Source organism: Pelmatolapia mariae, linkage group LG16_19 (assembly GCF_036321145.2).
Source record: "Pelmatolapia mariae isolate MD_Pm_ZW linkage group LG16_19, Pm_UMD_F_2, whole genome shotgun sequence".
NCBI lineage: Eukaryota > Metazoa > Chordata > Actinopteri > Cichliformes > Cichlidae > Pelmatolapia > Pelmatolapia mariae.
In genome coordinates this window covers 22546433-22573925 of record NC_086241.1, presented here as the reverse complement: position 1 = coordinate 22573925, position 27493 = coordinate 22546433, and the positions used below count along the sequence as shown (strand labels likewise).

The following is a 27493-nucleotide window of genomic DNA, read 5'->3' as shown; positions in this document are numbered from 1 at the left end:
ATTCCTCTAGTTTGTATATATTCATCTAGGCTGTATAAATGTCTGCATCTATCTATCTATCTATCTATCTATCTATCTATCTATCTATCTATCTATCTATCTATCTATCTATCTATCTATCTATCTATCTATCTATCTATCTATCTATCTATCTATCTATCTATCTATCTATCTATCTATCTATCTATCTATCTATCTATCTATCTATCTATCTATCTATCTATCTATCTATCTATCTATCTATCTATCTATCTCTCCTTCACATTTGGCATGGCGCACCCACAATTTCATTGTACATGTACAATGATAATAAAGGGCTTTTCTTCTATTCTTCTTCTTCTATTCCTAAGTCAGGTAGTAGCCTACTTCCATTGTTCTTCATCTCTTGAACTCCACTCATGCAAACCACCCATTGCTGCATGGCCAAAGATGCATTGTTAATGGCAACTCTAGTACTCTGTAACATACAGATAGATGTGCAGTACCTTGTGGTGACAGACTTACTCAACATTGTTTGAGCTTGTATGGCCATTTATAGTTCTTTTTTCCATTGACAATCTTTACACAGATAATGTGATTGTATTTATAGAAGAAGATAGAAACAGACACAAGGATCTTTTTTGGAAACAACAAAAGTGCATTGGATGAGATGATGCACCTGATGGAATCGATCTTCTCAATTTGATTCTAATAGACTACCTTTATCCACCAAGTGTGTGAAGCCAACATCAGCTGTTAAACATTTGTCCTCATTATATTATCCATAGATTTCACTCATGATATTTAGATTATGATATGAAACCTGGTTATTCTGATTTCTGCATGATTTGAGCATTAAAATCACAATCTCTTCTTTCTCTACAGACCTATACTGTTTGTATTCTCTTTTTGAGACTCTAGGTCAGCAGTCAGAGAGGATAAAGCTGTGTGATATACAGAGTATATGTCAGCTGGAGTATTGCATAGAAGCTGAAACAGCTTCATCCTCAAGTTTTAATGTGACTCAGCTCAACTTTGCTGCACAGGATAGGGATACAAAATATTCAATGTTCATGCAGAGTTTATTTAAAAAAAGATCTTTAACTAAGTGTTTGAGTTGCCTAAACATGTTTTAAACATAACACATTTTCCCCCTGTTCAAAAGTGACAGAAACTAAACAAAATCTAGGGTCTCGTAAAATTCAAATCCAAAGATTACTGCTCAGACAAAAATCTGATTAGACAAAAATTGGGTTTGACAATATGAATAATAAGATTTTTAAACTTTCATGTAAATGTCATATTTGGGCCAATGACACTCTTAGAGGTCCTGAAAAGATTTACAGTGACGAGGTAACAAATGGAGAAATGGGGACACAACATAATGATCTAAGAAAAGAAAACAAGGCTGTGGAGGGTGGGTGGCTTGGAGAAAACCTCCTCTCCATTTGCAGGGAAAGAGTGTGAAAACAAGAGAGTGCGGGGGAAAGGAGAGAGGGGGCAGCAGGAGGAGAGTGGGTGGGTCTTGCTCCATCTGTCCCCTCCCTCTGATCCAGAGGTATAGATGGTGCAGGAGCAGCCTGCTGCATCCAGAAGTCCAATCTAGGGAACAGCACTAGTCCCGAGAACCAGCAGCTCAGACTAGTATCCAGCCACTCGGACACGTCTAGCCTTATTCCTGCAGCAGACACTTCACTCAACCACCTGTTGCCAAATCAGTGAAAGCATTTATTTGACTCACTCGTGGTGTGAGAGCTCTGAGATCATTCAGATCACTGCAGATCTGAGAGCCGACATCAGCAGATGATGAAGATGCAGCAGCACTCGCACATCTTTCTAGCCCTTATCCTTGCAGTCTTCATCTTTAGGATAGCTCTGTCTGGTCCCTCTGTGGTCAGAGGTAGGTGGTCTATGCATTTGTCTTACTGTCTTTCGCGTAAAAATCAGCGACGGGGGAAACTACTGAAGTACTGAAGTGAGGTATTTGTTACATATTTTAATGAGTGATCATTGTGGTTTTCTTCATTGTAGTTCTCCTTCTATAGTTTAAGAGCCATGCAAGTGAAAATGAATGTAACTCTTTCTGTGTTAGTTGGACTGTTGTCTTTTTCCAATTGCATGCTGAGAAAGGCTTAGAAAGACAATTTGATTTTGTTAGGAAGATGGATATTTGTTTCAAGGATGAATGACAGAAGGACTCATAACAGTACTGAGTCAACCTCTCACTGCAAAGTGATAGATACTCCTGTTTAAAGTGCCATGATAGTTCTCGAATAACAATTAAAGAAATTAACAAAAATGGGTGAAGCTGATAAGTGATAAATTAGATAAGAGTTTTAAAATGCTGTTTAACCCTAGCTCTAATTTGGGAACATAAATCAACCTTTCTCTCTAATGTCACCCTGTCATGCAAACTGATTAGATGCTTTGTGAATCTTTTTTAGGCCTGTGGTTTGTCCACATTCTTGATTTAATGAGTCCAAGTTTGGGGTCAAGGGTTACACTTGTAGAAAAACTGTTCCTGAATTCATGCCCACCAAGCTGATCTCAATAGTGCAGAAATTGGCCAGTTACTTGCATACATTGTCTCTGGCAAAAGATTTTTTTAAATTAAATTTTTCTCATTAGAGGATTATTACCAGCCTCCCTGAAAACACCACTTAAAATTAAATACATACAGACTCTTCAGATTTAAAAAACCTGCTGACTGAAAAAGATTTTTGCTAAAGTGCCTCCACTCTGACATCTACAAAAATCAGTTTGAGGTTTCCAACTCATCAACACCACCCCGTGTATTGAGTCTTATGTCTGATTTGATTCTTGCAACATTCTTGGAAAAACACGCAAATGTTTTACATGTTATGTAATTATCCCGAAACCAAAGTACACACACAAAGTAAAGCAAACTTTGAGTCCATGCTTCATAGCCTTGATGTATTTTGTGACTAAAACTTGGGTGCCCTTTAAAGATTTGGATGGTACTAAAAGTGATTTGAGGTGAGAGGGCTGGAGTTGGTGAAAAAAACGGCTGCTTCCAGTGTGTAATCTGCTCACTGAAGTTGGCTTACAGACAAATCTCAGTGTGCAGCTTTGGCAGTTAGATGAAAGGGGCTGTGTGTATTGATGCTATGGGAAGAGAGGGGTAAATGTCTGTATCGTTCTGCTTGGACCAAAGATAAAACCTGGTTTGCTGCAAAATTAGTTTGCTTTATTGTCTGACAGATAGAGCAAAATATATGGATGTCAGTCTACTTTCCAGTGCTTTTAATTCTTAGTTATGCATTTGTGCTCTTAAACATTTTTTCCATCTGTGTCTGAACGAGTTAAATCTCTGCTAATGCTAAAATTATTTACCACTGTCCCACTTGAGGACAATATATTGTATAGGATGCTAACTGCAGCTGTGCCAGACCAAACATGGCCTCGTGCCATGTGGAGATTAATGAGAGAGAAATATGGCAGGAGAGAGGAAAGTGGACGAGATTAGAGGACAAGACAGATGAATTCAAAGCACTTTAGGAAGTTAAAAAGAGGATCAGGTTGATGGAAAGATGGCTATTGAGTCATGCAGGATGGCAGAGATGGAGAAAAGGCGGTGAAGGACGAGATGGAGCAACGCCAAAGGAACAAGGGAAAACAGCTGTTCCTTGCAGTTGAATCTGACAGGGGGGGATATTAAATGTGAGCGCGGCGAGACCTGCATGGAAGCCAAAGTTGGGGTAAAAAGCAGGAGTCAAATTCCAGGCACAATTATCTGCTGCTAGGCCGCAAGGTACGGTCTCCTGCTGAATTACAGTAGATATTTTCTGGGTTGAATTATGCTGGTCTGGAGTGATTCTCATTAGAGCCATTATAGGTCAGTTTTTCAAACACCTGCTGCTTTGGCTGGCACGGGGCTCTGAGAAATGTTAACACTCCATTTTGTTAAATGAAAGTGACTGTTATACCAAGCTCCATAAAACATCTGTCTGTCCTCACAGGAAAAGGAAGCCAAGTCTCTCTACGTCTTTACTTCCAGGACAGAAATCTGAGAGGCCAAAATACTCTACACCAGATCAGAGGATATTGGGAAGGATATCATGTTTGTCTATATAGTTAATGCGGGCTTCAGAGCAATAATCACAAGCATTGTATTGAAATTTGGTTAGCTGTGGTGTTCGGCTGCTCTGACTCAAGACAAACTAACATGAAACCACTGTTCTGTGTCACTTCCATCCACCAAAACTACCGCATAAAATTCAAACAAGGAGAGCAACATTTCTTTTCCATTGCATTTTGAAAACAAAACAAGCCTCGCAGCCTCCTTCAGATTTGTTTTTATGGGGAGGTTGTGTTGGGTTTTGCATCTGTATTTATCATCCATTGGTTCTCAAATCAGCATGAGTGGAAAAGTCAGTCTACTTGTTCTCATTTAGTACAATCTACTACATCAAGAGAGGGCTGCTCATGGTGAAGATTTGTGGTTTGATAATGTCAGACATTTAATCATAATGTTTTAAAGCCAACAAGCCATATGTTATGCAGATCCATGTTGCAATGTTTAATTTTAATGACCAAACATAAAAATATCACATTGCACTCAGGTTGAAACTTAAGAGAGCAACTGACAACCCAATTAACCTACTCTCTTCACTGCAGGATCATCCATCAGTGATCCAACACGGCCTCTCTGCAGAGCCAAGATTAAGTTTCCCATTTGAGGGTGTTTCTCTATATCTAGCCAGCAGGATTACGTTGTCTTGATATCGGTCCAGAGTGACTACGAGCCGAATTGTTTGTTGTGTGATGTGGCAAAGTTTATTGCATAATCCGACAAGTTTATTGGCCAACTCCCAGTGTTATGATTGATGTGCTTATACAGTATTCTGTGATGAATGGGCTTTACCCCCCAGTGCGTGTTTGTGTGTGTGTGTGCAACATACAGATGAAACTGATTAAAACAGGTTGGCATAGCAGCAGCTTTTTTAATCAGTTTTCTTTCATTCTTTTTGCAATTATGACATTTTCTCTTCTTCTCAGCATTGATCGTTATCGTTTTCAGACTCTTATCTTTCCTCAGAACATGGATTTTTCTTTTTAATATCACAAGCTTTTCTTCAACGTTTCCTTAAGTCTTTCTGCCATGATCTCCACCATACTCCTAGCTGGTGTAGCATGCTCTGCGTGTGTTGGTCTGCTCCTTCAACTAAGGCAAACTAATCATTGCTCGCTGAAGTGAAATACCTACTGGCGTACCAGCACAGAAATGATACTTTAACACTCTAGGATATTGCCAAGAGATTTACTCAGTGCTGGATTAATCAACATCGGGTTAACTTATATGGCAAAAGGTTCATGTTCATACAAAAGTCCCGCTCTCCAGCTTTAATATGGACCGATTATGTGACTCTTACTATTGATCCCCTGGGCAGAGCTGCAAAAGCTCCTCCAGCCCGCTTAAAAAAATGAATTTGTTGTTTTAGTTCCCTTTTTTGACCCTCCTTTTGGCCTGTTCAGTACTCCGTCCTTGGTTATTAGGGGTGAGATTTTAATTTCAGCTCTGAACTCTTCTAGGTGCATCTGAGATCACAAATGTCTCACACTGTTTGACATTAAATGGTCCACAACTTGCCAGCTCTTTGTGTGATGATGGTTTGCTCTGATATAAGAGAAGCACAGGTAATGATGGTCTGGTGTATTCAGAGCTTGTGAGTGGCTGTCCTGTGTCCTGCCCCCCTCTGCTTTATTCGGGCTACACCCTTGCCTAAATCAAAGCAAGTATTTTACAGCAGCAAACGTAAAAGTAAAAGTTACATTTCATGTGTAAAAACAGCTTGAACATCAGTGCTTTTCCTTTTCACTGTACTTGATTTATTGTCAGCACTTTGACTGGATTCATTCCTAAACCTTTATTCATTTTTCTCTGGAAATACAGATAAGCCTTAACAGTGTGTAAGCGTTGCATGGGCCAGATGACCGGGCTTTGGGCAGGTTGTCATGGGGCAGATTCGATGTTTGCTTGTTCTGGAGTTTAAAATGCGTTGCCAGAAGTTTCCTAATATTTTATGCACTCGGAGCCCATCTCCCCCTGCGCCAGTTTCTTGTTTTTATCGGAAATACTGATGTGAGAATCGAAACAAATGCAGATTTGATAGGAAACACATCGCTGGAAAAGCATAAGGGTATTTTTCAAATCCAGGGCTTCCCCCTCTTTCACTGTCAGTGTCTGTTTTGGCGTTTGGCTGCTTCCTGGCAGTATTCCTCCTGCAAAGTTCCACTATTTCATTTAACTGAAATATGAGCCAAGGACATGTGCTGTGGAGACTATGATACAAGTCGTAATCCAAGCAGAAAGTCCATTGTTTTAAACCTTGTAGACTATGAGCAATTTAGTGCATGTAGGCTCATTTGTGAGATCCACTGCAAAAACATATTTAAAGATGCAGAGAATGACGTCACTGAATTAAAGCAGACTGGCAGTCTTTCCATCATTACTGCTCACAGCGTATTATTCAAGTGTGCACTGGTGTTTGTGCTTTACATGCGCATCAGGCAAGGGTCAGTCACACTCGCGGGGCAGCTGCACTTGTCTCAGTTCTCTGATGTTTATTAGTATTCCTATTGTAAATTGGCTAATTGTTAGCATTCCTAGTTATTGGCTAGTGTGATGGGCCACATGACAGAGGTAAATAATGAAAAAAGGTAAACAAACTTTTCCACATATTGCGTTTGAAGACACGGAGAGTTCCTTTTTCCTTGACTTTATGATGATGCCAACTTTTTCATGAATTTATGACACCATTTAATATAGATAAGCAGATTGTTTTAAAGCCAACACAGATCATTTTCCATGGGACGTGTCAACCCTGAAGGTTTCTTCTAGGTCACCATGAAAATACAGCCATGATGTGCATTCTGGGGAAGCTCTCTTCCTCTCTAGTGCCTGTTCTCATCTAGCATTTGTCCTAACTGACTGGGACTATATTCTTTGTGTTTGTGTTTGCCAGTTTTCATTTCAATACAAGCATGTTCCAGCTTTGCTGATCTTTTTTTTGATATCTGAAATGATCAAAGATTGGATATGCACTGTTGTTTTTAAAAAACCGCTTCAGAGCACTTTAAAGTCCTTGATCACTGCAACAAGCTGCAGTATATACAGTTTATGATGTTTGTAGTTTGCAGAAAGCAATAATGTTCTTATCAATTTGGAAAGCAAGCAGATGTGTGCCTGCTTATGAAATCACAACTATTGGCTTGTACCTCAGTTGAACTTCAACCAGACAAATGTCTGCTTTTACTGTACTTGCTACTTTGTTGCTTTTGAAGTAGTGGACAGCAGAAAAGTCTGAGAAGGTGTAGGTACTGAAAAAGACAGTTTTTGTACCTCTGCAGAAAAAAGAAAGAAAGAAACAAAAGAAAATGTAAAAGAAAATGCATAAATCTTATGCTGTTTCCTCAGTGAGACGCCAAAACATGAAAGTCCGCATCAGCACCACAGGAGACACCATTGTGATGAAGTTTTTGCGTCCCAACACTGACACCAGGCTGGAGGGATACATCCTGGGATACGGTGGCAGCATGTTCTCCAAACAGTTTATTCAGCTGCCAGAAGATGGACAACCATATGAGACAGAGTTTGGTAAGAAAGCCTGGTGATGTGCCCTGCAGGACCAGGTGTTTATCAATACATTGTGTTTGCTGCCGAGGCTCAGAGGAAATATAACCTGCAGTTTATTCTTCTGCTTTTAGATGCTGAGCCCAAGTACCTTATAGCTGTCCAGCCTATTCCTGCTAACGAGGTGAAGAAGCAGTGCACAGGTATGTCTGCTTAAAGCAAAAGAAGTTATCACCAATGTGACTTGCTGAAAGTGTTTTTTGCACATTTAGTAAGATGCAAACCTTTTCTCAGGTAAAGTGGAATTGCAGAAGCCGCTGCACCTGGTCATTGGGTCGGTGACGCCCACCTCAGTTCTTCTGTCCTGGGGGACGCTGCTGAAAACCCCTTATGAAGGCAATGTCATGAATGACTGTCTAGAGGATGGGTGAGCTTAAATCTGTCATTGCGCAAAGCAGGTTTTTCTTTAAAAAATGAGACAGAACCATTGTGACTTTGGTAATATAAACACAATATAATGTTAATATCCTATCATTTAGTTTTTTAGCCCTATTGGCTTAGTCTGTTTTTTAAATTTTGGCAGTTTGGCAACATTATCACCTATCAACCTTGCTATCAATCCCACTGACCCAGCTCCTCAGAAGTGAATGAGGACATCTGTTATTCTAAGGATATGTTATGCACCTGTCCCTTTTACTGCTTGCAATATATTACTGCTTACCAGTGGCATAACTGTCACTGCAGCCAAACTAGACTAAATGCTCGTACTTTTTTCCTAAAGTACCAGTGTAGGGTTTTGATTTTTTTTGTACCAATGCTGTACTGTTGTTACGATGAGCTCAGTAACAGCTGGTGGAATAAATCTTTCTCTGTCCAGTCTCTATCCTCACATACACACACACACATTTGCTGCAGAGAGTCTGGAATAAGTGCATAAACAGTAAATGAGTCCCTGAAGCCTCTCATGTTACTTAGCAGTGGATCCAGGGCAGCCTGTGCACACAGGTGTTTAGGAGTCAACCCACACAACAGTGTGACACAGATTTTGTTTGATGAAGTACTACTTTTTTTTAAGTGACGGTTCTGTTGTTTGCAACAAATCTTCCAGTGGTTAAATATTATTTTCATATGTATGTCTTATATAAAGATTAATAACCATGTGTTTGTTGGTTCTGTTAAAGGAAAGGAAAGAAACTAAGTTGTGCCACAGACTCAAGTCAAGTCAAATCACGACCTCACTGTGCAGTTCAGATGATGGCAGCGATACACAGCAATAAATTTGATTGAACCATTTTCAGAGGGATTTCTGATTTTGACTCCATCTTTTAAGAAGATGGGTTCAAGGCGCCCCGTGTAGCCAAGGGAAATCCAAGAGAAATGTAAACGTGGCACGGAAAGATTCATTTGTCACTTTGTTTAATGAAATGGAATTAATTGACAGCATCGTTAGCACACGAGGTTTCGCTAAAAAGAAAATAAAAAAAGATTACGACAGTAGCATCGTATTCTTCTTGTAATTCTTGCATCATGCCTCCAGATGTGATCATTAGTGGATGCATTGTGTGTGAGTTGTTCTGTTTGTTCTGTGTCTTGTTCTCAGACACTACACAGTGCGTTACCGTGAGAAGAACAGGAAGTGGAACTACCAGACCTGTCCAACAAGCGATACAGTCATTGACAAACTGAAGCCAAACACAGTCTATGAGTTTGGTGTCCAGCCAAATTCTAAGGATGGCACCGGTGTGTGGAGCAGGCCGGTTGTTCACAACATCAGCATGCCAGGAATCGAAGGCAAGTTTGACTTCTTTGCTTAGCCATATTATCACCTTCTGTAGCAAATACCTCGAATCTGACTATAATTATTTTAACATCCTAATAAAAACATGGATTGACAGGTAGTGCTAGGAAAAAGGTAGAAATTTCTGGGACAAATGCAACAACTCATTTTCGTATAAGAACAGTGTCATAAGAATCTGGTTGTCTCGTTGTCTGAGAGCAGGTTAAAGACAATTCAGCATTCAGTCTGACATGTGCAAGACTAGAGGATTTCAGGGCTGCAGTGCATGTGTAGATAGGGCTTCAGTCTTTACCGATTATGTGAGCATGACAAGGCTACACTGCAGTATTGCAATTCCAGTTACTGAATCGAACCATTTTTTTTTCTTTCACATTGTTTCTTCCACTGAAGTCATTTATTTACTGATTCTTCTCTTGTGTTTCTAGAGAAGGTCATCAGGAAAATCTTTAGGCCTCCAGTCAGCCCTGCGGTATGTAATGGATACAGCCAGTTTGTTATTGAAACAAACCTAAATATTCAATGTTTTATTCTATTTTTATGTGGATACATGCACTACTAGAGGTCGAATATGGTCAGTATTGCAGTAAACAAGTGTATGTAATGACATGGCACAGGTATACTTCCATTAATCAAAGAAAACAAAAAGGAACTGGTTGTGCATTTGGAACGGGCAATCTGCTTTAGAGTCCTTGTACACTTTGGTGAGCTTATGCTATTCTCAGGGTTGTTTGCCTCATTAATTTTCCATCCAACTGCTGAATGGAAACGGCATTGATGCAGCCAGGACTGAGAGAGCAGTCAAGCCAAAGAGAGCAGTCTGCAGCTACAGCTAACTTGAGTGGGGATTAAAAAAAAAGGGAGATGAGTTGGAGGCACAAGGGAGGAGGGATAATAATGCTGAAAAGAGTTCAGAGAAGAAAAGTGGCACAAATTTTCTAACAGCGCGGCTCTGCTCTATCATGCCGATCTCATAAAACAGCACAGCTGTTGAGATTTAGCCTCAGGACTTGCCCTTAAAGGAAAGCTTTGAATAACAAGAGTCTCACTAGGGACTTTACCAACTTGACATGGTGTAAAGAGGCTATAGGTTATAGGTTATGCAACAAAGGAAAAGACGTGGTACAGCCCAAATACTAATTCTTTTGACCTGTTATGATAGTCATAGACTAACACCCACTTTTTCTTCATGTCTTTTTTGCCTTTCACCCATCAGAAACCTGTACCTTCAGGTCCCCGTTCCTTGCCCTCATTTCCTCACCTCGCTTCCTCAGGTAAGCAAACAGAGAGACACTGCTGAGTTGCATTTGATACAGAAGGCAGAATCTATTGCTGCTTAGAGAGCTCTGTTTGAATTCCTTTCTACTGACCCCTACCTTAAGATTTAACACTGGAAATATTAATAAAGCCATAATTTATTGTTCTGCAGACAGGATTTCCCCATATACCTCCAGCTTCTAAAATAATTTTACTTAGCTGGGCATGCAAAGTACAGTTTTTAACAGTACTCAGCACTGTATTCCAAACATCTACAAGAACTTTCCACGGACTTTCCATCTTTTCTAGCTCTTCTTTCTCTTCAAGTAATGCCTGAGTGACTCAATAAAGTTCTGAAGAATTTTCTGTGGGGGTGATATCATCCGTTGGACTCCTTTTTTTGTGTTCCTTAAAGTGATTTGTCTTTAATGTGATTATATGTTTGAGGTTGTTGTCATACCACAGCATGAATTAATCTCTCTGATAATAAACAAGATACTCAAATGCTTAACACAATTCCACTGAACGCAGTCTAAAAAGATTAGTTTTGATTTGGTAAATCAACTAACTACTTTCTACAGCAATTATGATGGTGTGGAGTTGTTAGATGTGTTGTGTTGTTAGGCGGTGTACAGTAATGTCAAAAGGGTTGCTATTCACTTCTACATTTTAAAAGATGGTAAAGAGCATTAATACGACAGAGGGATGAAATGTCAGCATTGCATTTACAAATTGTTCCTGTTGACACCAAAATGAATTAATGCACATTTGAATTATTTCCTAATTTTAGCTCTCAGATACCACATTTGATATTAAAGGATTAAACCAGCACTAAGCATTTTTGTGCAAAACGTTTAGTGAACTGACTCTTTCAAAACACATTTTGCTGTTCTTAAATGACTGACTAATCATGATCATTTACCGCTTTTCAGAAGTGAAAATTAAGCCATTGTAATTTTTCTCTCCTTGACTTTAATCTCTGCTTTGTCCTTGTCAGTCCAAAACGAGACCAGGGGCAGACTGCCCCTCTCCAGGAACATAGCCGCACAGACGACTCTTGGTAATGATTTTTCTGACCTAAAACTGAGTTCAGAGGTCAGAAAGATCTCTGGACCACATGTCTGACACTGACTGCTCTATCGCTGTCGTGAAAGCTAATTTTTATTATACAAACAATATTGCCCTGCACATTCTACAGGTTGTAGACCCATACCTTTTCTCTTGGTTATACTAACATACACTATTTTTCTTAGCTCCAACCACAACCACAACCAAAACCACAACTACTACTAAGGAAACCCTGTCTACTACTGGACCTGCACCTGCTGTGATCAACAAACAGCCAATTGGTAAACAGAGAATCATGATTCTTTTTGAAAAGCTTCATGGCTCTCATTTCAGCTGTGTAAAATGATGGACGGAATTGCACTAGTTGCATGAGCAGCTGTTTGGGTTGCAATAATGTGGGTGATCTTGGATGCATGGGATTTTAGGGAAACAACAAAGCTTGCAGAGATTGTTGATGATGTTCTCAGGGTTCATTTGTTGAAAGTTAGTTGAACAAGCCTGCAAGCCAAAACGATTTTATATTCCTGAGACATTAGTGACTTTTAATGAGCTCTGAGAAACTCATTAACTGCTGCTCATTCAAAAAATTGATTTCAGTCATATCATACATATTCCAAATTATATCTCAGATATATCCACTGGTTTTTTTTTGTTTGTTTTTTTTGCATTTCCATGTCTAGCATTTTTTTTTGTTGGTATGTTAAACTCTTTATTTTTATTTCAGGATTCACAGTGTGGTAATTACCATTTTTTGATGATTAGAGGCTTTTGCTTTTAATGCAGTGGAGTTGGTGGCAGTGGAAATCTGCATGAATAAACTGCATGATGGAATTGTTTCTTTTCTTCCAACAGGAACTTCAACAAACTATGTTATTCCTTTTACTTCCCTGTATTTCACTGTCGTGTCCCTCCTTTTTTACATTTATCTTCTCAAACACAGGGATCTGCAGAAACACAGTGCTGGATATGTATTTTCAGACCATGAACGTAGACACTGAAACACAAAATGGGATATAGTCAGTTGCTCAAGTAAATGGAGATCATACCTCAACTCTAACATTTAACTTTAAAACAATCCTATTGTTTTCCTTCTCTTATTTTTTGACCTTCTCTTTTTCTTCATTCCCGCTCATTGATGGGAACATCTCATTAGATTGAACAACCAGGTTAGAATGGTCTATCAAACTTCCACACTAAGTCATCATAACCAGTGAATTTAGATGCTCATCACACTTAACCACAATAGCCTTTCCTGTCTGCCATTGAAATTGCACTATGAGACAAACATAGAGCAGTGTTGCTTGTTTGGTTTTTTTTCAATAATTGCTCTGAGTAGCACATCAGTTGGTCTAAACTGTTGGCTCTCTTGCTTTTAAGTCTTTCCTGGATGATGAAAAAAATATATATGTATATATTTTTTTTACATTTTGTAAATGGAACAGAAGATTATATATGACATTTTACAGTACACAACTGTGGCTTCATGGCCATCTTTTCTTTTTCTCACATAACCCAGGAGGAGGAGACCTCTCCAGATCTGAGGTCCCATTAACTCCCAAGCTCCATCCTTTACTACATATAACAACCACCGTGGCACCTGTGCCAGTAGTCCAGGCAAATGTGGAGAATCGTGGAGGGCACGTACAACCTCAACCTAACTTGAAGCTCCAGCAACAGTATTCAGTACTACCAAAGCCCAAACCCCAACAGCCTCAAACGAAGCCCAGAGTTAATGCTCAACGTCTGCCAAAGCCCCATGACCAAACTGTGACACAACCCCACAGAACATCCCAGCCCAAAATCCAGACGCAACCACAACCCCGGACAACACCCCAGTCCATAATTCAGATCCAACCACAACCCCACACAACACCCCAAATCAAAGTCCAAACCAAATCAAAACTCCACACAACACCCCAGTCCATAATTCAGATCCAACCACAACCCCACACAACACCCCAAATCAAAGTCCAAACCAAATCAAAACTCCACACAACACCCCAGTCGAAAATTCAGATGCAACCACAACCCCACATAACACCTCAGTCCATAATTCAGATCCAACCAGTACCCCACACAACACCCCAATTAAAAGTCCAAACCAAACCACAACCCCACACAACACCCCAGTCCAAAATTCAAATGAAACCACAACCCCACACAACACCCCAGCAGAAAGTCCTGATCCAACTACAACCCCACACAACAGTCCGTACTAAGCTCCATGCACAGCCAAAACCCCTATCAACAGCCCAGCCTATATTTCAAACAAAACCTCAACTGCAAATCCAAACAACAGTCCAGCCCAAACTCCACACCCAACCTCAACAATACCTGGCAGTATCCCAGCCTACAGAGCATACCCACCCCCTTTCACTGCCTCAGACAAAACCAAAACCCCAATCACATCTTCAAACCACACCACATCTTGAATCAGAACCACAGCCTCAGCCAACACCGTACACCAAACGCCAGGCCCAACCTCTAGCACAAGAGCAACGTAAGACCCAGACACAGCCTCAGAGACAAGATCAACCAAGTTCCCAAACCACTCCTGTGTCATCCATTCAATCCACTTATCCAACACCCCAGCACATTCCCTATACCAAGGAAAGACCGCTAAAGACTCAAACTCAACCTCATCCACAAAATAAATCTCCAAATCCACCACATAAACAAAAACAGATTAAACCAAAGACACCACAACAACAGCCAGGTGTAAGTACCAGGCACAAGTCTGGAATCCAACCAGCATCAAAACCAAGCATAATTTCTTACCATTCCAAACCCTCAACACAACCCGAACCCAAGAACCAGACCAAGCCCCAACCACTCTCTCAACCAAAAAGGCAGCCCAAGCTTCACCCATCAACTCAACTGAAAAAGCTTCCAAAAAGTCCTTCAAAGCCAATAATTAGGGATAAGCAAAACTCTCCACCAAAAATTCTGCCACAGTTAAAATTACAACCTCCAAAAAATACCCAGGACCATGTTGTACCTCAACCCATTACCAAGCCACAGTTTCCATCAAAGGCCCAGTCACAACATAAACCTAACCCCCAACTTCCATCTAAGCCCCAACCTAAACCTCAAGCTGGGCTTCAGCCTCATTCCAGGACCTACTCTGATCCCACCAAGGTCACCTCAAAGCAGGCAGTCCCTACGGGTAAAGACCCTACTTTTCAATCCACAATTTGTAATCCGCAATTTAAGCATTAAAACCTTAGCTATTAATTGTTATTATTTAATTTTTAATGGGGGCATAAGTTTAGAATTAGTTTATGAAGAAACTGTTTTAAAGAAAGAGTTCTACATCTCTTATCTCAGAAGTAGCTAGAATGTATCTTTTAGTAAGTTACATATTTTGATAGTAATCCATACCTTAGTTAAACCCAAGAGGATAACTGCATGACATGTGTATGAGTTCTTAAATATTATGATCACAACAACTTCTTTGAATGCATTCATTTTGAAACCAACAACTGGCAAATAGTAGTAGGGTAAGCCCCCTTTAAAAAAACAAAAAACTAAAAAACTAAAACTATGTTCACAAGCATCTTATACCAGATATAAAGTGAGTTTTCTTTCACACAGCTCCTAGTCCACAAGAAGAGGGCAAGCCTCTACCAAGACCTGCCCTGGCTACAGAGAAGGCTGGTAGATACAATCATGGTAAACACCATGGTAAACACCATGACAAGTTTGTCCCATTACCATCTCTGCTTTTTTGTCAAGCCACACAGAGAATGGTGCTTTGAGTTGTATTTCAAACCACTGCTTCCCCATCTCCATCTCCATCCAATCACCCCACACACCCTGTCCTGTTGTTGTTCCTGTCTCCGTGTGTGGCTCCATCTTCAGTGCAGCACACTTCACCTCACCCCTGCCCATTCGCAAACAAATTAGTCTGGCTAGCTTTCGATCTCATTTATGGCGCTCTGTCATTTCATCCAGTGTCTGCTCCTCTGCATTTCACGTACATGCTTTACCATTTATCCCATCTAGGTCAAGCCTTCCAGCTCCAAACTAACTAACTTCCAGTTGCCTCTCTACTCATCTAGGTCCTGGTGTTCTCGGGTCGTCTGAAGTTCCTCGTTCTCCCATTAGCTCATCTGTTCCTACAGCAGGAAGAAACACCACCCTGCGTCGCACATGGGTTCCTTCTCATTCCACTAATCATGTTGCCAGACCATTCTCACCATCCAGGACAGTCACTTCCTCTCACAGTTCCAGCACACCTGGCGGTAATGGAATACTCACTTTCCCTTCACTTATTTCTTTTTCCAAGCAGCTACCTCAAGTTATTACCTTCTCTTAGCACGCTTACACACACTACAGCTACAGAAGAAGATAAACAAACTCATGACTAGTGATTTTAGCTACATGATATGTGGTGAGAGCATACCGTAGTCAATCAATTTTGTCCTCTCCACATTCTGCCACATGTGCTTGGTGTGTATTTAACACTTTTACCACGAGCAGCAGTGGCGTCTATGGTGTAAGGATCGTTAACATGATTTACGGTCCCTCTCGCTGGCCAGGTGGGAAGACTGGCCACAGCACTGGCCAGGACACATCACATTTTACACCACCAATGCCAAGACAAGTGCTGTGCCGACAGCACAGCCACCACAGTCCTTCTTTCTCTTTCTCTTTCTGTATCTGTTTCTCTTTTAAACATACGCTCCTGTTCACTACCCAGATATCTCGCCTTGCTTCTTATTTGGTACTGGTATGTTTTTCCTCATTGGCACAAAACATTATATAACAGACCTTTCTCTCCCTCCAGCAGCCAGTGGGGCGCATCATAGGGGCAATGCTCTTCCTAGACGTATGGTGTGGCCCAAAGAAAAACCCGGTAAAGACAAACCAAGATAATTGCCTTCCAGTGTTCCTAACTCACTAACCTCAGAGGCACTGTCAAGCCCCATCCCACTTCATCACACTGATCTGTGCTTTTTGTCACAATGCACTTCCGCTCTGTGACTTTCAGCTTATCCGTCAATGTGACAGTGTTTTCTGGTCATGGTCTGTGTTGTCCGATGTGTCCAGTCCCAGAGGCTTTCACTTGACTGAGACTGAAGCCACATATTATGAAATCTATTATAAAACTGTCTTCATATTATCAAGTCTATGGACTGGTTTACATTAGTCTGAGAGTGCTAGCTGGGAAAGGTGAATGTGGGTTGCCCCTTTTTTTGGTGATTCACATTGTTTCCATTCTGCCAGGCAGGCTCAGTTAATTAGAATAATTGAATCCATCTCAAATAGCAAATGCAAACCACGTCTGGACCGCATGTATTAATGGTGGCGTTCTGCTCACTCCTTGTTGTTGGGAGTTGTGTAGAGCGGTTCAATGCTTCAGTCCCATGTCACAGCTGTTATGTGTTATTTCTGGAAACTTGGACAGTTTCAGAGGTCTTTAAGGAGTCGCAAGGCTCTCTGGAAGCAACTCTACAAAAAAAGGAACATTTACTTTGCCTGCCGCCCCGCTCATCTAAGCAGAAATCTCACACTGACTTTGTTTAAAGGACAGCATCTACACATAGTTCACCTTCCTGCCTTTATAAAGTAACTAAGTTGTTCATGTTGATATCGAAAGCTTTGCATACTACACTAGCAGCTGGTACAGAGTGTGTGCTTTTAATGAAACTAAGAATTAGAGCGTGTCCACAATAGCTTTATAGAGCTGAGTTTCACACTGGCACTTAAACTTGAAATTGTTTTTGAAAGCTGTGCTTATAGTTGGATGCACGTGTCCGTTATTGAATCACATCCATGAAACCCATGAAATCTGAGTGTGTGTTGCAAAAGTAATAACCCCGGTGTTGTGAGACGCTGGTATGTATTTCACTGGGAATATTTGTCTGGCCTGACCGTAAATCTTGGTGTTTTGGTTGCATATATTTTCACATTCTAACCCCAAAGAAGATGAAGTTATCTGACAGAAACCAGCGCTCACACTGCTGCTGCTGTTTTAAATCACAGATCTGAGTTAGATGTTTTTGGCATATTGCAGGCTCAATGTGGTGTTTTAGTGGTTTTATTGTGAAACATCAAACCAAACTCACCTGCTGTAGAAACTGTAGAGCAGCTCTCATCATGTCATACACTTTGTAGACATATTGTTGACTTTCCACTTTACACCTTGATGGCTCATTTCTTGTTCAGTTAACCATGACAGCGCTGTCAGAGCTGTCAGTTCTTCATATTACACATACCCAATCGACATAGTTTGTGATTTTATGGGCTATTTTTGGTAATAGTTGGACAACAATAGTCATTGTAAAAACAAAATATGCCCTCTTCAATTCCAAGATTTTATGTGTCAGGAAAAATCTGGTACAAGCCAATTTCTAATAGTCCTGAAATACAACCTCAGATGAACAACAACACATGGCATATTACACTGTGTCATTATTAATTTAACAGAAACCATGCCAAAATTCAGAAGCAGTTTGCGAAATACTAACTGCATAATTTAGTAGCTTGCAGAATCACCTTTAGCAGTAGTATGTTGCTGTAGGAAGTAATCATTTCCTCTATGACTTGTAAGTTGTAGAAGTTTGTCCTGCTCTTCTTTACAACATTACTTCAGTCCATTGAGGTTTGCAGGCATTGGTTTATAAGGAGGTTGAGGTCTGGACTTTGACTAGGTCATTGCAACACCCTGATTCTTTTCTTTTCAACTATTTTTGTTGTAGATTTCCTGCTGTGTTCGGTATCATTGTCCTGTTGCATGAACCAGTTTTGCCCAAGCTTTGTCCAACAGGACAGGTGGCCTCATATTTGACTCTAGAATACTTTGGTATGCAGAGGAGTCCAGGTGTGGCTGCAAAACAAGCCCAAATCATCACCCCTCCACCACCATGCCTGACTATGCCTTGTTATCAGCTGATTGTGCTGCCGTGTGTTCTTTTTGGAGAGTTATTTTCTGGCAACCTTTCTGACCCAGTCACATTTGTTCAGTCTTTTTCTAATTGTACTATCATGGACTTTAACAATTAACATGTTAACCAAGACCTGTAGAGGTGCTCAGCTCTTTGTTTTTTTGCAGTTTATCTAAGCATTGCACGGTCTGACCTTGCGCTGTATTTGCTGGGACATCCACTCCTGGGAAGATTGGCCAATGTCTTGAATCTTTTCTAGTATTGAATAATTTTTCTCCTTGTAGAATAATGGAATTCACATTATTTGGAAATGGCCTTATAATCCAGCCTGCAAACCACTGCTGCTTTTATAGAGGCGCACATATGCTGATGATCAGTTAATCAAGTGAATATGATTAGCAGCACCGGGCTGCCACTGGCCCTCTTAATTCCTATGGAACCAGTAAGGGTGTACTTAGTTTTTCACACACTAGGTTTTGTTAAGTAAATCATGACATGGTCTAATATGTCATATGTTGTTGTACTGAAATAATCTTAAAACCTGCTGAGGACCAGATTAGTTTTCATTATGTCCTTATATGTGAAATCTTAGAATTGATGAAGGTGTACTTTCTTTTTACCATGGCTGTACACTACATGTGAGTCAGATGTCCTCCTAGATTATATTTTCAGTGTTAATCATATTGATTCAGTTTGTTTTGCCTGACATCGCTGATTCATACTAACCATGGAGAAGTCAACTCCAGACAAACCCAAATTAAATGTTTTTTGGCCTCTTTATATAGACAATTATTTTTTATCTTGTTGCCAGAGCAACCATTAATGAATATCCAAGATAAGAGATGACAAATGGCTCTGGAAATGAAACACAAAAGCAGGTTTTCTTTAAAGAAGTTAAATATGAAATGCGTAAAGGCATTTTTATGTGTCAAGCCTCCCAGAGTTTCTCTACCTCCTCTGTGATACAACGACATTAATTAAGTATGATTTTGCTTTTTGCAAAAGCATAAAGTCAGAGCAGAATCTTCCCGATAAGAAAACTGAGTTTGACAGTTTGTAGCTGAGGTGTTTTCATTACAGAACCATGCACTTCTTTGTGATCACTTATCCAAAACCACAAAAGCCAGTTCATTCCTCGTGTTCATTTAAGCAGCTCAGACTGACGTGATGTGATACGGATTTCACTGTTTGGTCCGATTGTTACTATTATTATTATTTATTTATTTTGCATTCTTTGTGGAACATTTTTATGGTCGATCAACATCAAATCCCAAACATTTTTCTAGTGGAGTCAAAAAATGCTTCATTACCCCAGAATTTGGCCTGCCTTGGTTTAAGTATTGGCTTTATTTTTTTCGTTTTCTCACTTCTCAGTTCTGTAGATTTTAGGATGAGTGGTTCAAACTTTTATTTCCAGTTTTCACACTGACTTTACATGAGCTACAGGTTGTGGTACTCCTCTGTGGCAGGATTTCACAAAGAAGCTTTTAAGCACGTCACATGCAACCTGTCTGGCTGCTGCATTGTTGCTTGTATTAAGTTTATGTTGTATTATGTGTCTGTGCTCTTTTTATTTTCTTTTAGTGCAAGTATTTCTCCGTACGTCTGCTCTGATCCATCTCCCCTTTGAAATTTGACATTTTTCATTATTTTTGCACTCTTACATTAATCAACACTTGTTTTCAGTTCTCTTCTCCAGTGCTGACCACTTTTCTGTTTGCTTCACTTGTGAATTTTATTCTGAAAGAGACTCTGTTTCCCACAATTCCTTGCAGTTCTGCGTCCCTCTGTTACTGGCAACAAGAAGCCCAACCTGGTGGGAAAGCCTAGCAGTCATGGCAGTCATGGTGAGGGCAACAGATGAGTGAATGCAACTGCACCTCACCTGGTGTACACACACACACACACACACACACACACACGTGTGTATTTATATCCTTGTGGGGACATCTCATTGACACAATGCTTTCCCTAGCCGCTTACCCTAACCCTAACCATCAAAAATGAATGCCTAACCCTGACCCTGACCCTAAACCTAACCATAACCTAATTGTAACCCTGACACTAAAACCACATTTTGAGTCTCAAAAATGCCTTCAAACTCGTGGGGACCGGGATTTTGGTCCCCACGAGGGCTGATTGTCCCCACAAGTATAGTAAACTACCAATTTTTGGTCCCCATGAAGATGTTAATACCCGTCCACACACACACACACACACACATTCTTCCGAGTGTTAAAAAAAGAGTATGGAAGAAAAACAATTCTATTAAAGTTTAAGTACCAGTTTGTCATAAATAAACAAGCTGAGGTTTTTCTAACATATCAAGTTTTGAGTTAGTGAGGGAGAGGTTCTGGAAGACCGTTTTGTCCAGTCTTTATGTCTTTATGCTGCGTTTCATGCTGAGCAGACAGATATCAGTCTTTTTTTCTGTCAGTACGAACATCTCCAAATCTGTTTCCAAAGATATCCAAACTATTGCTTTAAACTTCTTCCAGAGTGCCAAAGTTTGAAGTCTGCTTAACTGCTACATCTCCTGCACGAGCATCACTTGCTATCCTCTCTTCCCTGTAAAATAGTCTCTTGTTCAGTTTCAAAACTAAATTTTAATAGGCTTGCGAGTGTGAAAGCATTTTTTTAAATACACTTTTTCCTGCTACACCCACCATATGTTCAACTTAAATTCATGATTTTTATTTTTTATTTTTCTGAGTCAGTCACAGCTGTTATGCTTTTATGTCCTTCACAGTTTGAGAGCCACCATCTTAAGCCTTCTATTATATTACTAACGCACAAAACTGCAATTATGCTGTATTTATCTCACCTTTTACATCTCAGCTGTCTCCCTGCTTAGTTTCTCTCACCGTTGTCATATAAATGCACTTATGAGCATTAAGTAAGTGTTTTTGTGTGCATGTGAGCGCATCTGGGCACCCTCGGTCTCAGCAGTATGCATTCTGGCACCACTCTTTCCCCTTTAAAGAGCACTAGAGAGATTACTCGACGATCAATCTCTGATCTTTCAGCAGCCAGGAAAAGGCCACTGAGTTGCTCGGTGAGGATGGCCAGAGCAGATGGATTGCAACTGTGTGTGACTGTGAGTCAGACAATGAGGGAGAAGAACTGAACTCTCCTCCTGCTGTTCTGTCCTCAGATAAACTCATGGACCTGAAACAAGGAGAAAAGGCGTCTATCTTGAAGCCGTTCCCGCTGGTCACAGCCAGACCCAAGCAAGAGCCTAAACAGCAGACGACCACCGCAGCCCCTGCTCTAAACAGTACGAGCAGCACATTTTTGCAGTGTTTCTTCTGAGGAACATCATCACATGCATGCTAAATCACCTCCCTGTAAAAGGATAGAGACTGAATGAGCTTTGCAGACATTGCGTTAACAAAGACAATGCGTCGGCGATGCAGCTGGCAGATGTGTATAGTGGGGAGATAAAGAGAAAAGCAAACTTAAAAAGCACCAAGAAGCAGACAAAGAGTCTGAATGCAGGCCAGAGCAGGTGCTGGGCTAGCTGGTCACTGACCTGGGCCAAAGCTGTAAAACTAAAAGAGGGAGAGCTGCCAGGGACTCCTGGCTCATCAAACTAACCCCATCTCCTCTAAACTGTTTCCTTTCCAGCCAGCCGTTTTGACATATATGAAAACTCCTCCATATTCAGGCCCCTGCCTAAGTCAGAGGTAGACAGTATGGGCAACCCGCGCTTTATAGGTAAGATTTTAAAGTACTTGTCGTCAATGATTTAATCAGTTCTCTAGCAGCACCAATTAGGGTCTTAATGTGACATGAATAAAATAAATTCTTAACATACCCACATACAGCTCCCCACGTCATCTACAAGACGGATAAGCCGCCAGAAGAGCCGTGCTCTATCACCTCCTCCCTCGCTTACTTCCCCGATGAGGAAGGCAGCGATCAGAATGTGACCGGTCCTCCCCGCCTACCTCCATCCAACCTCACTGTGGTCACCGTGGAGGGTTGCCCGTCCTTTGTCATTCTTGACTGGCAGAAAACCGACAACGAAACTAGAGGTATGCAGAGAAAAGGCTGACATTTACGAATGACTGGACGGAGATTGAAACTGCCTCCCGGTGGCCTGAATTGTATGAGGTGGCTGGATTTCATTATACTTGTTTGCAAGTCTTGATTAAGAGTTTAGGTTACTACATTGTAATCTCTTTTTATTAACCACGTGTGGCCTTGTGGATATTACCCTAGATCATTCTATAAAATATTAAGATGGTTTCTTAAGCTGTTTTATAAACCACGTGCAACAAGTGAATCCAAGGTCTGCGTCCAGTGACACATCACAACAACAAAAAGATGTGTTCTGCCTCCGGTTCTCATGTGTCTCTTATTAAGATATGTCACTGTTTTGGGAACGATTTCATGAATAGATCCTGGTGAAATGTTTTGATAAAAAGCACTATGTGAGTTCTCCCTTTCCTCTTTTTCTCAGAGTATGAAGTTGTGTCCACCACGACAGGCCCGAATGGAAGGGAGATGTCAGTATTGACAACCAACCAGACCCACACAGCCGTGGAGAATCTCAAACCAGAGAGCAGGTCCGCACCCCACAGACGTCCTGATATTATCCTTAATCTCGTTTGGGATCGAACACCAGATTTGTTCATATAAATCTGTAGATGAACAAATACAGCCCGGCTGAACTAAAATGACTGACTGCATTAATAAAGTTCACCGCTGATGGAATTAAGAGAGGCGTATTAAATTGCACTGAAGTGCTCCGAGTTTGCGTCACTTAAAGTTAATTCCAGATTCTCCTGAACTCTTGTGCTCGTGCAGTGAGTCACATTTGGTTTTGCTCACACAAAATGGCCAAAGTGACACCAAAAAAAAACAAGGCAAAAAACTGAGGAAATCTGGGTGGAGTGGGTCACTGAGTTTTCAATTAGATCTCAGCATCTGGAGTCTCAAGGCTCACCAGAACCCTCCCTGGGGCTGGGTTTGCTACATGAACAATTGCCAGCACATCTGAGCGCAACACGTGGAAGAACCATCAGCTCTGTGTGTGTTATTCTAAGTGTGAACCCACACTCAGCTGTCAAACACTGCTGTTTATTTTAATCTTTCAGCGTATAATTATTATTATTATTGCCCTTAATATGTATTTCTTTTCAGTTATGAATTCACAGTAACACCGAGGAATGAGCTGGGAACGGGACCCTCCTCCGATCCTGTAACTTTTAGCACAGAGTCAGGCAAGTTTTACAAACCATCTAATGCAGGTCAAATCCACCATAAACCCTCACAGAAGAAACTCATTACTTGCATGTAAATGCCACTGTACATGTTACTTTCCAGGCTGTGATTAGCATTAATTCTCTTGTACTATTAGGCGGTTGCTAGTCTAATCATTTCAGCATGGCACTGGGGAGCAAGCTGATTAAGGATCAAATCTTGAGTCTTGTCAAGCTCACCAGATGTCCTCTGAGGCTCATTTCTAACACATCACGCACCTGGTGATCACAGCGTTAAGCTGAATTTGCTCCATCCATTAAGCAGCTGAAATGTGTCCTCGCATTGATCAGCTCTTGTGTTTTTAATTCAAAATGACAACACAGAGGGCTGAGTGGTTAGCTTAACTGGCCTCCTGCTCTTCTGCAATCAAAGCCTATCCTGTTGGGGTTGTATACTGTAAATAATATGCTAGACACTCTGACGCAAGTCTGGATTTGTTTAACACAGTGTTTCAGGACATCTCATGACTGCCTGTTAAATCTGAAATGTCTTAATGATGTTGTTCATTACAACTTTCCCTTCTGTCTGCAGCGGACCCTCGAGTGAGCGAGTATGTTTCAGGTGATTTGTTTCCCCCCTCTCTTCACAATATTTTAACCAGCTCGACAAGTCGTGAATCAATATTTCAGATTCTCTTGATATTCTGAACAAACCCCACAGGCAAAGATGCCATCTGGACTCAGTTTCCGTTTAAAGCTGATGCCTACTCTGAATGCAATGGAAAGCAGTTCGTGAAGAGAACCTGGTACCGAAAGTTTGTGGGCATCCAGCTCTGCAACTCCTTAAGATACAAGATCTACCTGAGCGAGACTCTCAATGGTAATTACGCAAGCAAATGAGTGAACAGGAACAGCCACAAGCACATTACAATAACTTGCAAACACAATGTTATCCTTAACCGGCTTGACTGGACAGCAGTACAGCCTATTCTTTATCGTAAAAGCATAAAATTGGCCTCAACATCTTTTTGTTGATTTTTTTTAATGAGTCTGTTAATAAATTTGAAGCAGTAGATTAGATTAGTTTAAAAGTTGATGCATGGAAATGAAACGTTTCCTCATAATTCTAAGAGGACATTGACTTGGGAGCTGCACAGGAGCTGCTTGTATGACTGTGTAATGAGAAAAGGTGAACCAAAACTGATTTTTTTTTAAACAGCAATAAATGTGAAACAAGAAATGGAAATAATGTAAAAGAAAGTAGTACTGTTCATATCCAAGAAAACATGTATGGAACATGAAAAAGCTCAAAAGATTTCGTTCTGCAAAGCATCTTAGCATCGCACACCATTCAAACACCAAAGAAGAGAACGATGGGTCACATGCTTCTCTTGGTTCTGTTTTTCAAATTCATTTGTAATGAACTGGGAGTTAGCTCGTTATGCGGTAACTAAACAATGACTTCTATTCTCCCCACTGTAGGGAAGTTTTACAACATAGGGGATCAGACGGGATACGGCGAGGACCACTGTCAGTTTGTGGACTCTTTCTTGGATGGCAAGACTGGCAGCCATTTTCTGGCAGACCAGCTTCCAAGCAGACAAGGTATTTTGGTTAGCTGTAAACAACCGCTGATTATTTAATGCCTTTAATTTAGCAGAGTCTCATCTTTCCTCTGTTTGCTGCCAGGCTTCTACAGAGCGCTGAGACAAGAGCCCGTTTCCTTTGGAGAGATCGGAGGAAAGTCGCACACGACTTACGTAGGCTGGTATGAGTGTGGCACGCCCATACCTGGAAAGTGGTAAGAACCCACAGGACTGTCCAGGAGGATGGACTTATCATGGACTAAGTAGTGAGGAAGAAGATGGACATCGAAGACGCCTGAGTGAACCTGAAGGGAGGTGGGCTTTTCTTTCGTGGACTCTGTAGACGGCTCTATCTGTTTAAAATCACACCTCTGTCCTGGACGTGGACTTCTACAGAACTATTAGGCGTCACAAAACTCTCTAGAGTGCATTTCTTGATCAAAAATGTCCCTAGGGACAAAAGAATGCAGAAGTTGGAGTGATCCAAAATGTTGAACATACAATTAATCACAAGAGAATATGTTGGGAAGCTGGCTCCCAAAGTGTAATAACTTGATATAAAGTATGATAATATTTATCAAGAATATTGAATCGTGTGTGCTCGGGCTTTTGAGATAAACTAAAAAGACGTGCCCAGTATTTGTATTGCGCGCCCGCACTGGTCATGTGTATACAGACAGGTGCCAATCATATGTTCATTGTACAGGTTGATTGTAAAATACACAAACACACAGAGATGCAGGAGTCACCTTCTGCTGGCTCTAAGGGATTATTAACAGTTGCAGTTTGCACAGTATTAAACGTCTGCTCATATATGTATATGGTGTCAAATACAGTTTATTAAGTGTCCGACAGATGGTGGTAAAAGAGATTTCAGGTAAAAGAGAATAATCAGTGGCTCAGGCCAGCATTTCTATGGGAGCATTTAGAAACGAGACTTGATGCCATTAATGTCGCCTTGTCCTGTATTTTATAGAGTAAAAATATAATAGAGCTTCAAAGTGGAAACTGCACAAGTAGAATGTGTTCTCTAGTCTTAGCTGTGCAAAAGATTAAAAGAAATTGTGGCCTTTATGGCTACAGTGATTTGATGCATTGTGTATAATTTCAGCAATCGATCCTGTTTTATTCTTATTGGCAAACAGACAGAGAAAGTGGGGATAGTTAGGGACATTATCTCCCTCGAGCACCACAGACTGACTGATACGTGTGTAAATATATATTATAGAGACATGGCTGAATAAATGTCATTAAAAAAGACTTTCGATTTGTAATTAAACCATTAACTCGTTATGAGAGTGTTCAAGTGAGGTCAAAGGTATAAGAGCAGAAGTTGTTTTGTCATAGACGTAAATGTATCCTGGGGTCTCACCCCCTGCTGGCTAACAGAAAAAAGTGCAGCCTAAAAGCACTAACACTTTGGCTTCACTTTCAGACCCGTACAGTCTTTACAAAAAAGTAATATAAAGGAGAAACAGCTGACCTGTTACTTTCAAGCACCTTTAAATCCCACAAATCAACAGGTTATGTGATTTAACTTGTACAAAAATATATAGATTTAAAAAAAAAAGTTAAAGACCATTCACAATTTAAGGTTATGTGAACAGTTAACTACACCGTAACAGGTTGTAACAAGTCATTGCCTCTCAACCTGAGAAGACTGAAGTAAAGTTACCAGTCCTATCGGGAAATAGTCTGATGTAATATATATGTTACATATATGTATGTATCTTTGTAATAAATGTGCAAACCAATGAAAACAGTTGTTCCTTTTTGCAGACTTGATGAATTTCAGTCCCTTGCTTTTTCTTGTTAAATGAATGCTAATGCATTACGCTTTAAATGGCGTGATCTCACCAGTCCTCTTTCAGTAAGAAAGCAACTCATTGCGACATCAGCTTTGCACACATGAGCATGCTTGGCATCATTGTTGTAACAGAGGCAGACACAAAACCCCAACACTGTGCTATCAATAACTGCGGATCATTTACAGTGGACAAAGACCTCTAGAAAGCAATCTCAGTCTGGCACGCACCAGGTGGTGAGAAATATTACACACCCTTGTCTAAATGTTATTAGCTCGGTGCGCTCAGTTCCTCTCACTCACTGAGACAGTT

General features: G+C 40.6%; 1 protein-coding gene across 7 annotated transcripts; it reads left to right on the top strand.

Moving 5' to 3' along the window:
• Window positions 1-1588: 1588 nt before the first annotated feature.
• LOC134646230 (target of Nesh-SH3) lies at window positions 1589-27120 on the top strand. Of its 7 annotated transcripts, none has more exons than XM_063500032.1 (23): window positions 1589-1879; window positions 7418-7597; window positions 7708-7776; window positions 7868-8000; window positions 9174-9364; window positions 9797-9840; window positions 10585-10642; window positions 11623-11685; window positions 11879-11974; window positions 13210-14859; window positions 15288-15365; window positions 15755-15937; window positions 16486-16551; window positions 20359-20430; window positions 21738-21860; window positions 22211-22300; window positions 22411-22620; window positions 23049-23154; window positions 23732-23811; window positions 24383-24412; window positions 24512-24670; window positions 25273-25395; window positions 25480-27120. In XM_063500032.1, exons 1-23 carry the CDS (start codon window positions 1783-1785, stop codon window positions 25593-25595), a joined length of 4017 nt encoding a protein of 1338 aa, XP_063356102.1. In that variant the 5' UTR covers window positions 1589-1782; the 3' UTR covers window positions 25596-27120. The 7 variants fall into 7 exon arrangements, with proteins under 7 accessions (XP_063356102.1, XP_063356100.1, XP_063356099.1 ...); XM_063500030.1 differs by having other exon boundaries at window positions 16483-16551; XM_063500029.1 differs by having other exon boundaries at window positions 15288-15377.
• Window positions 27121-27493: the final 373 nt, after the last annotated feature.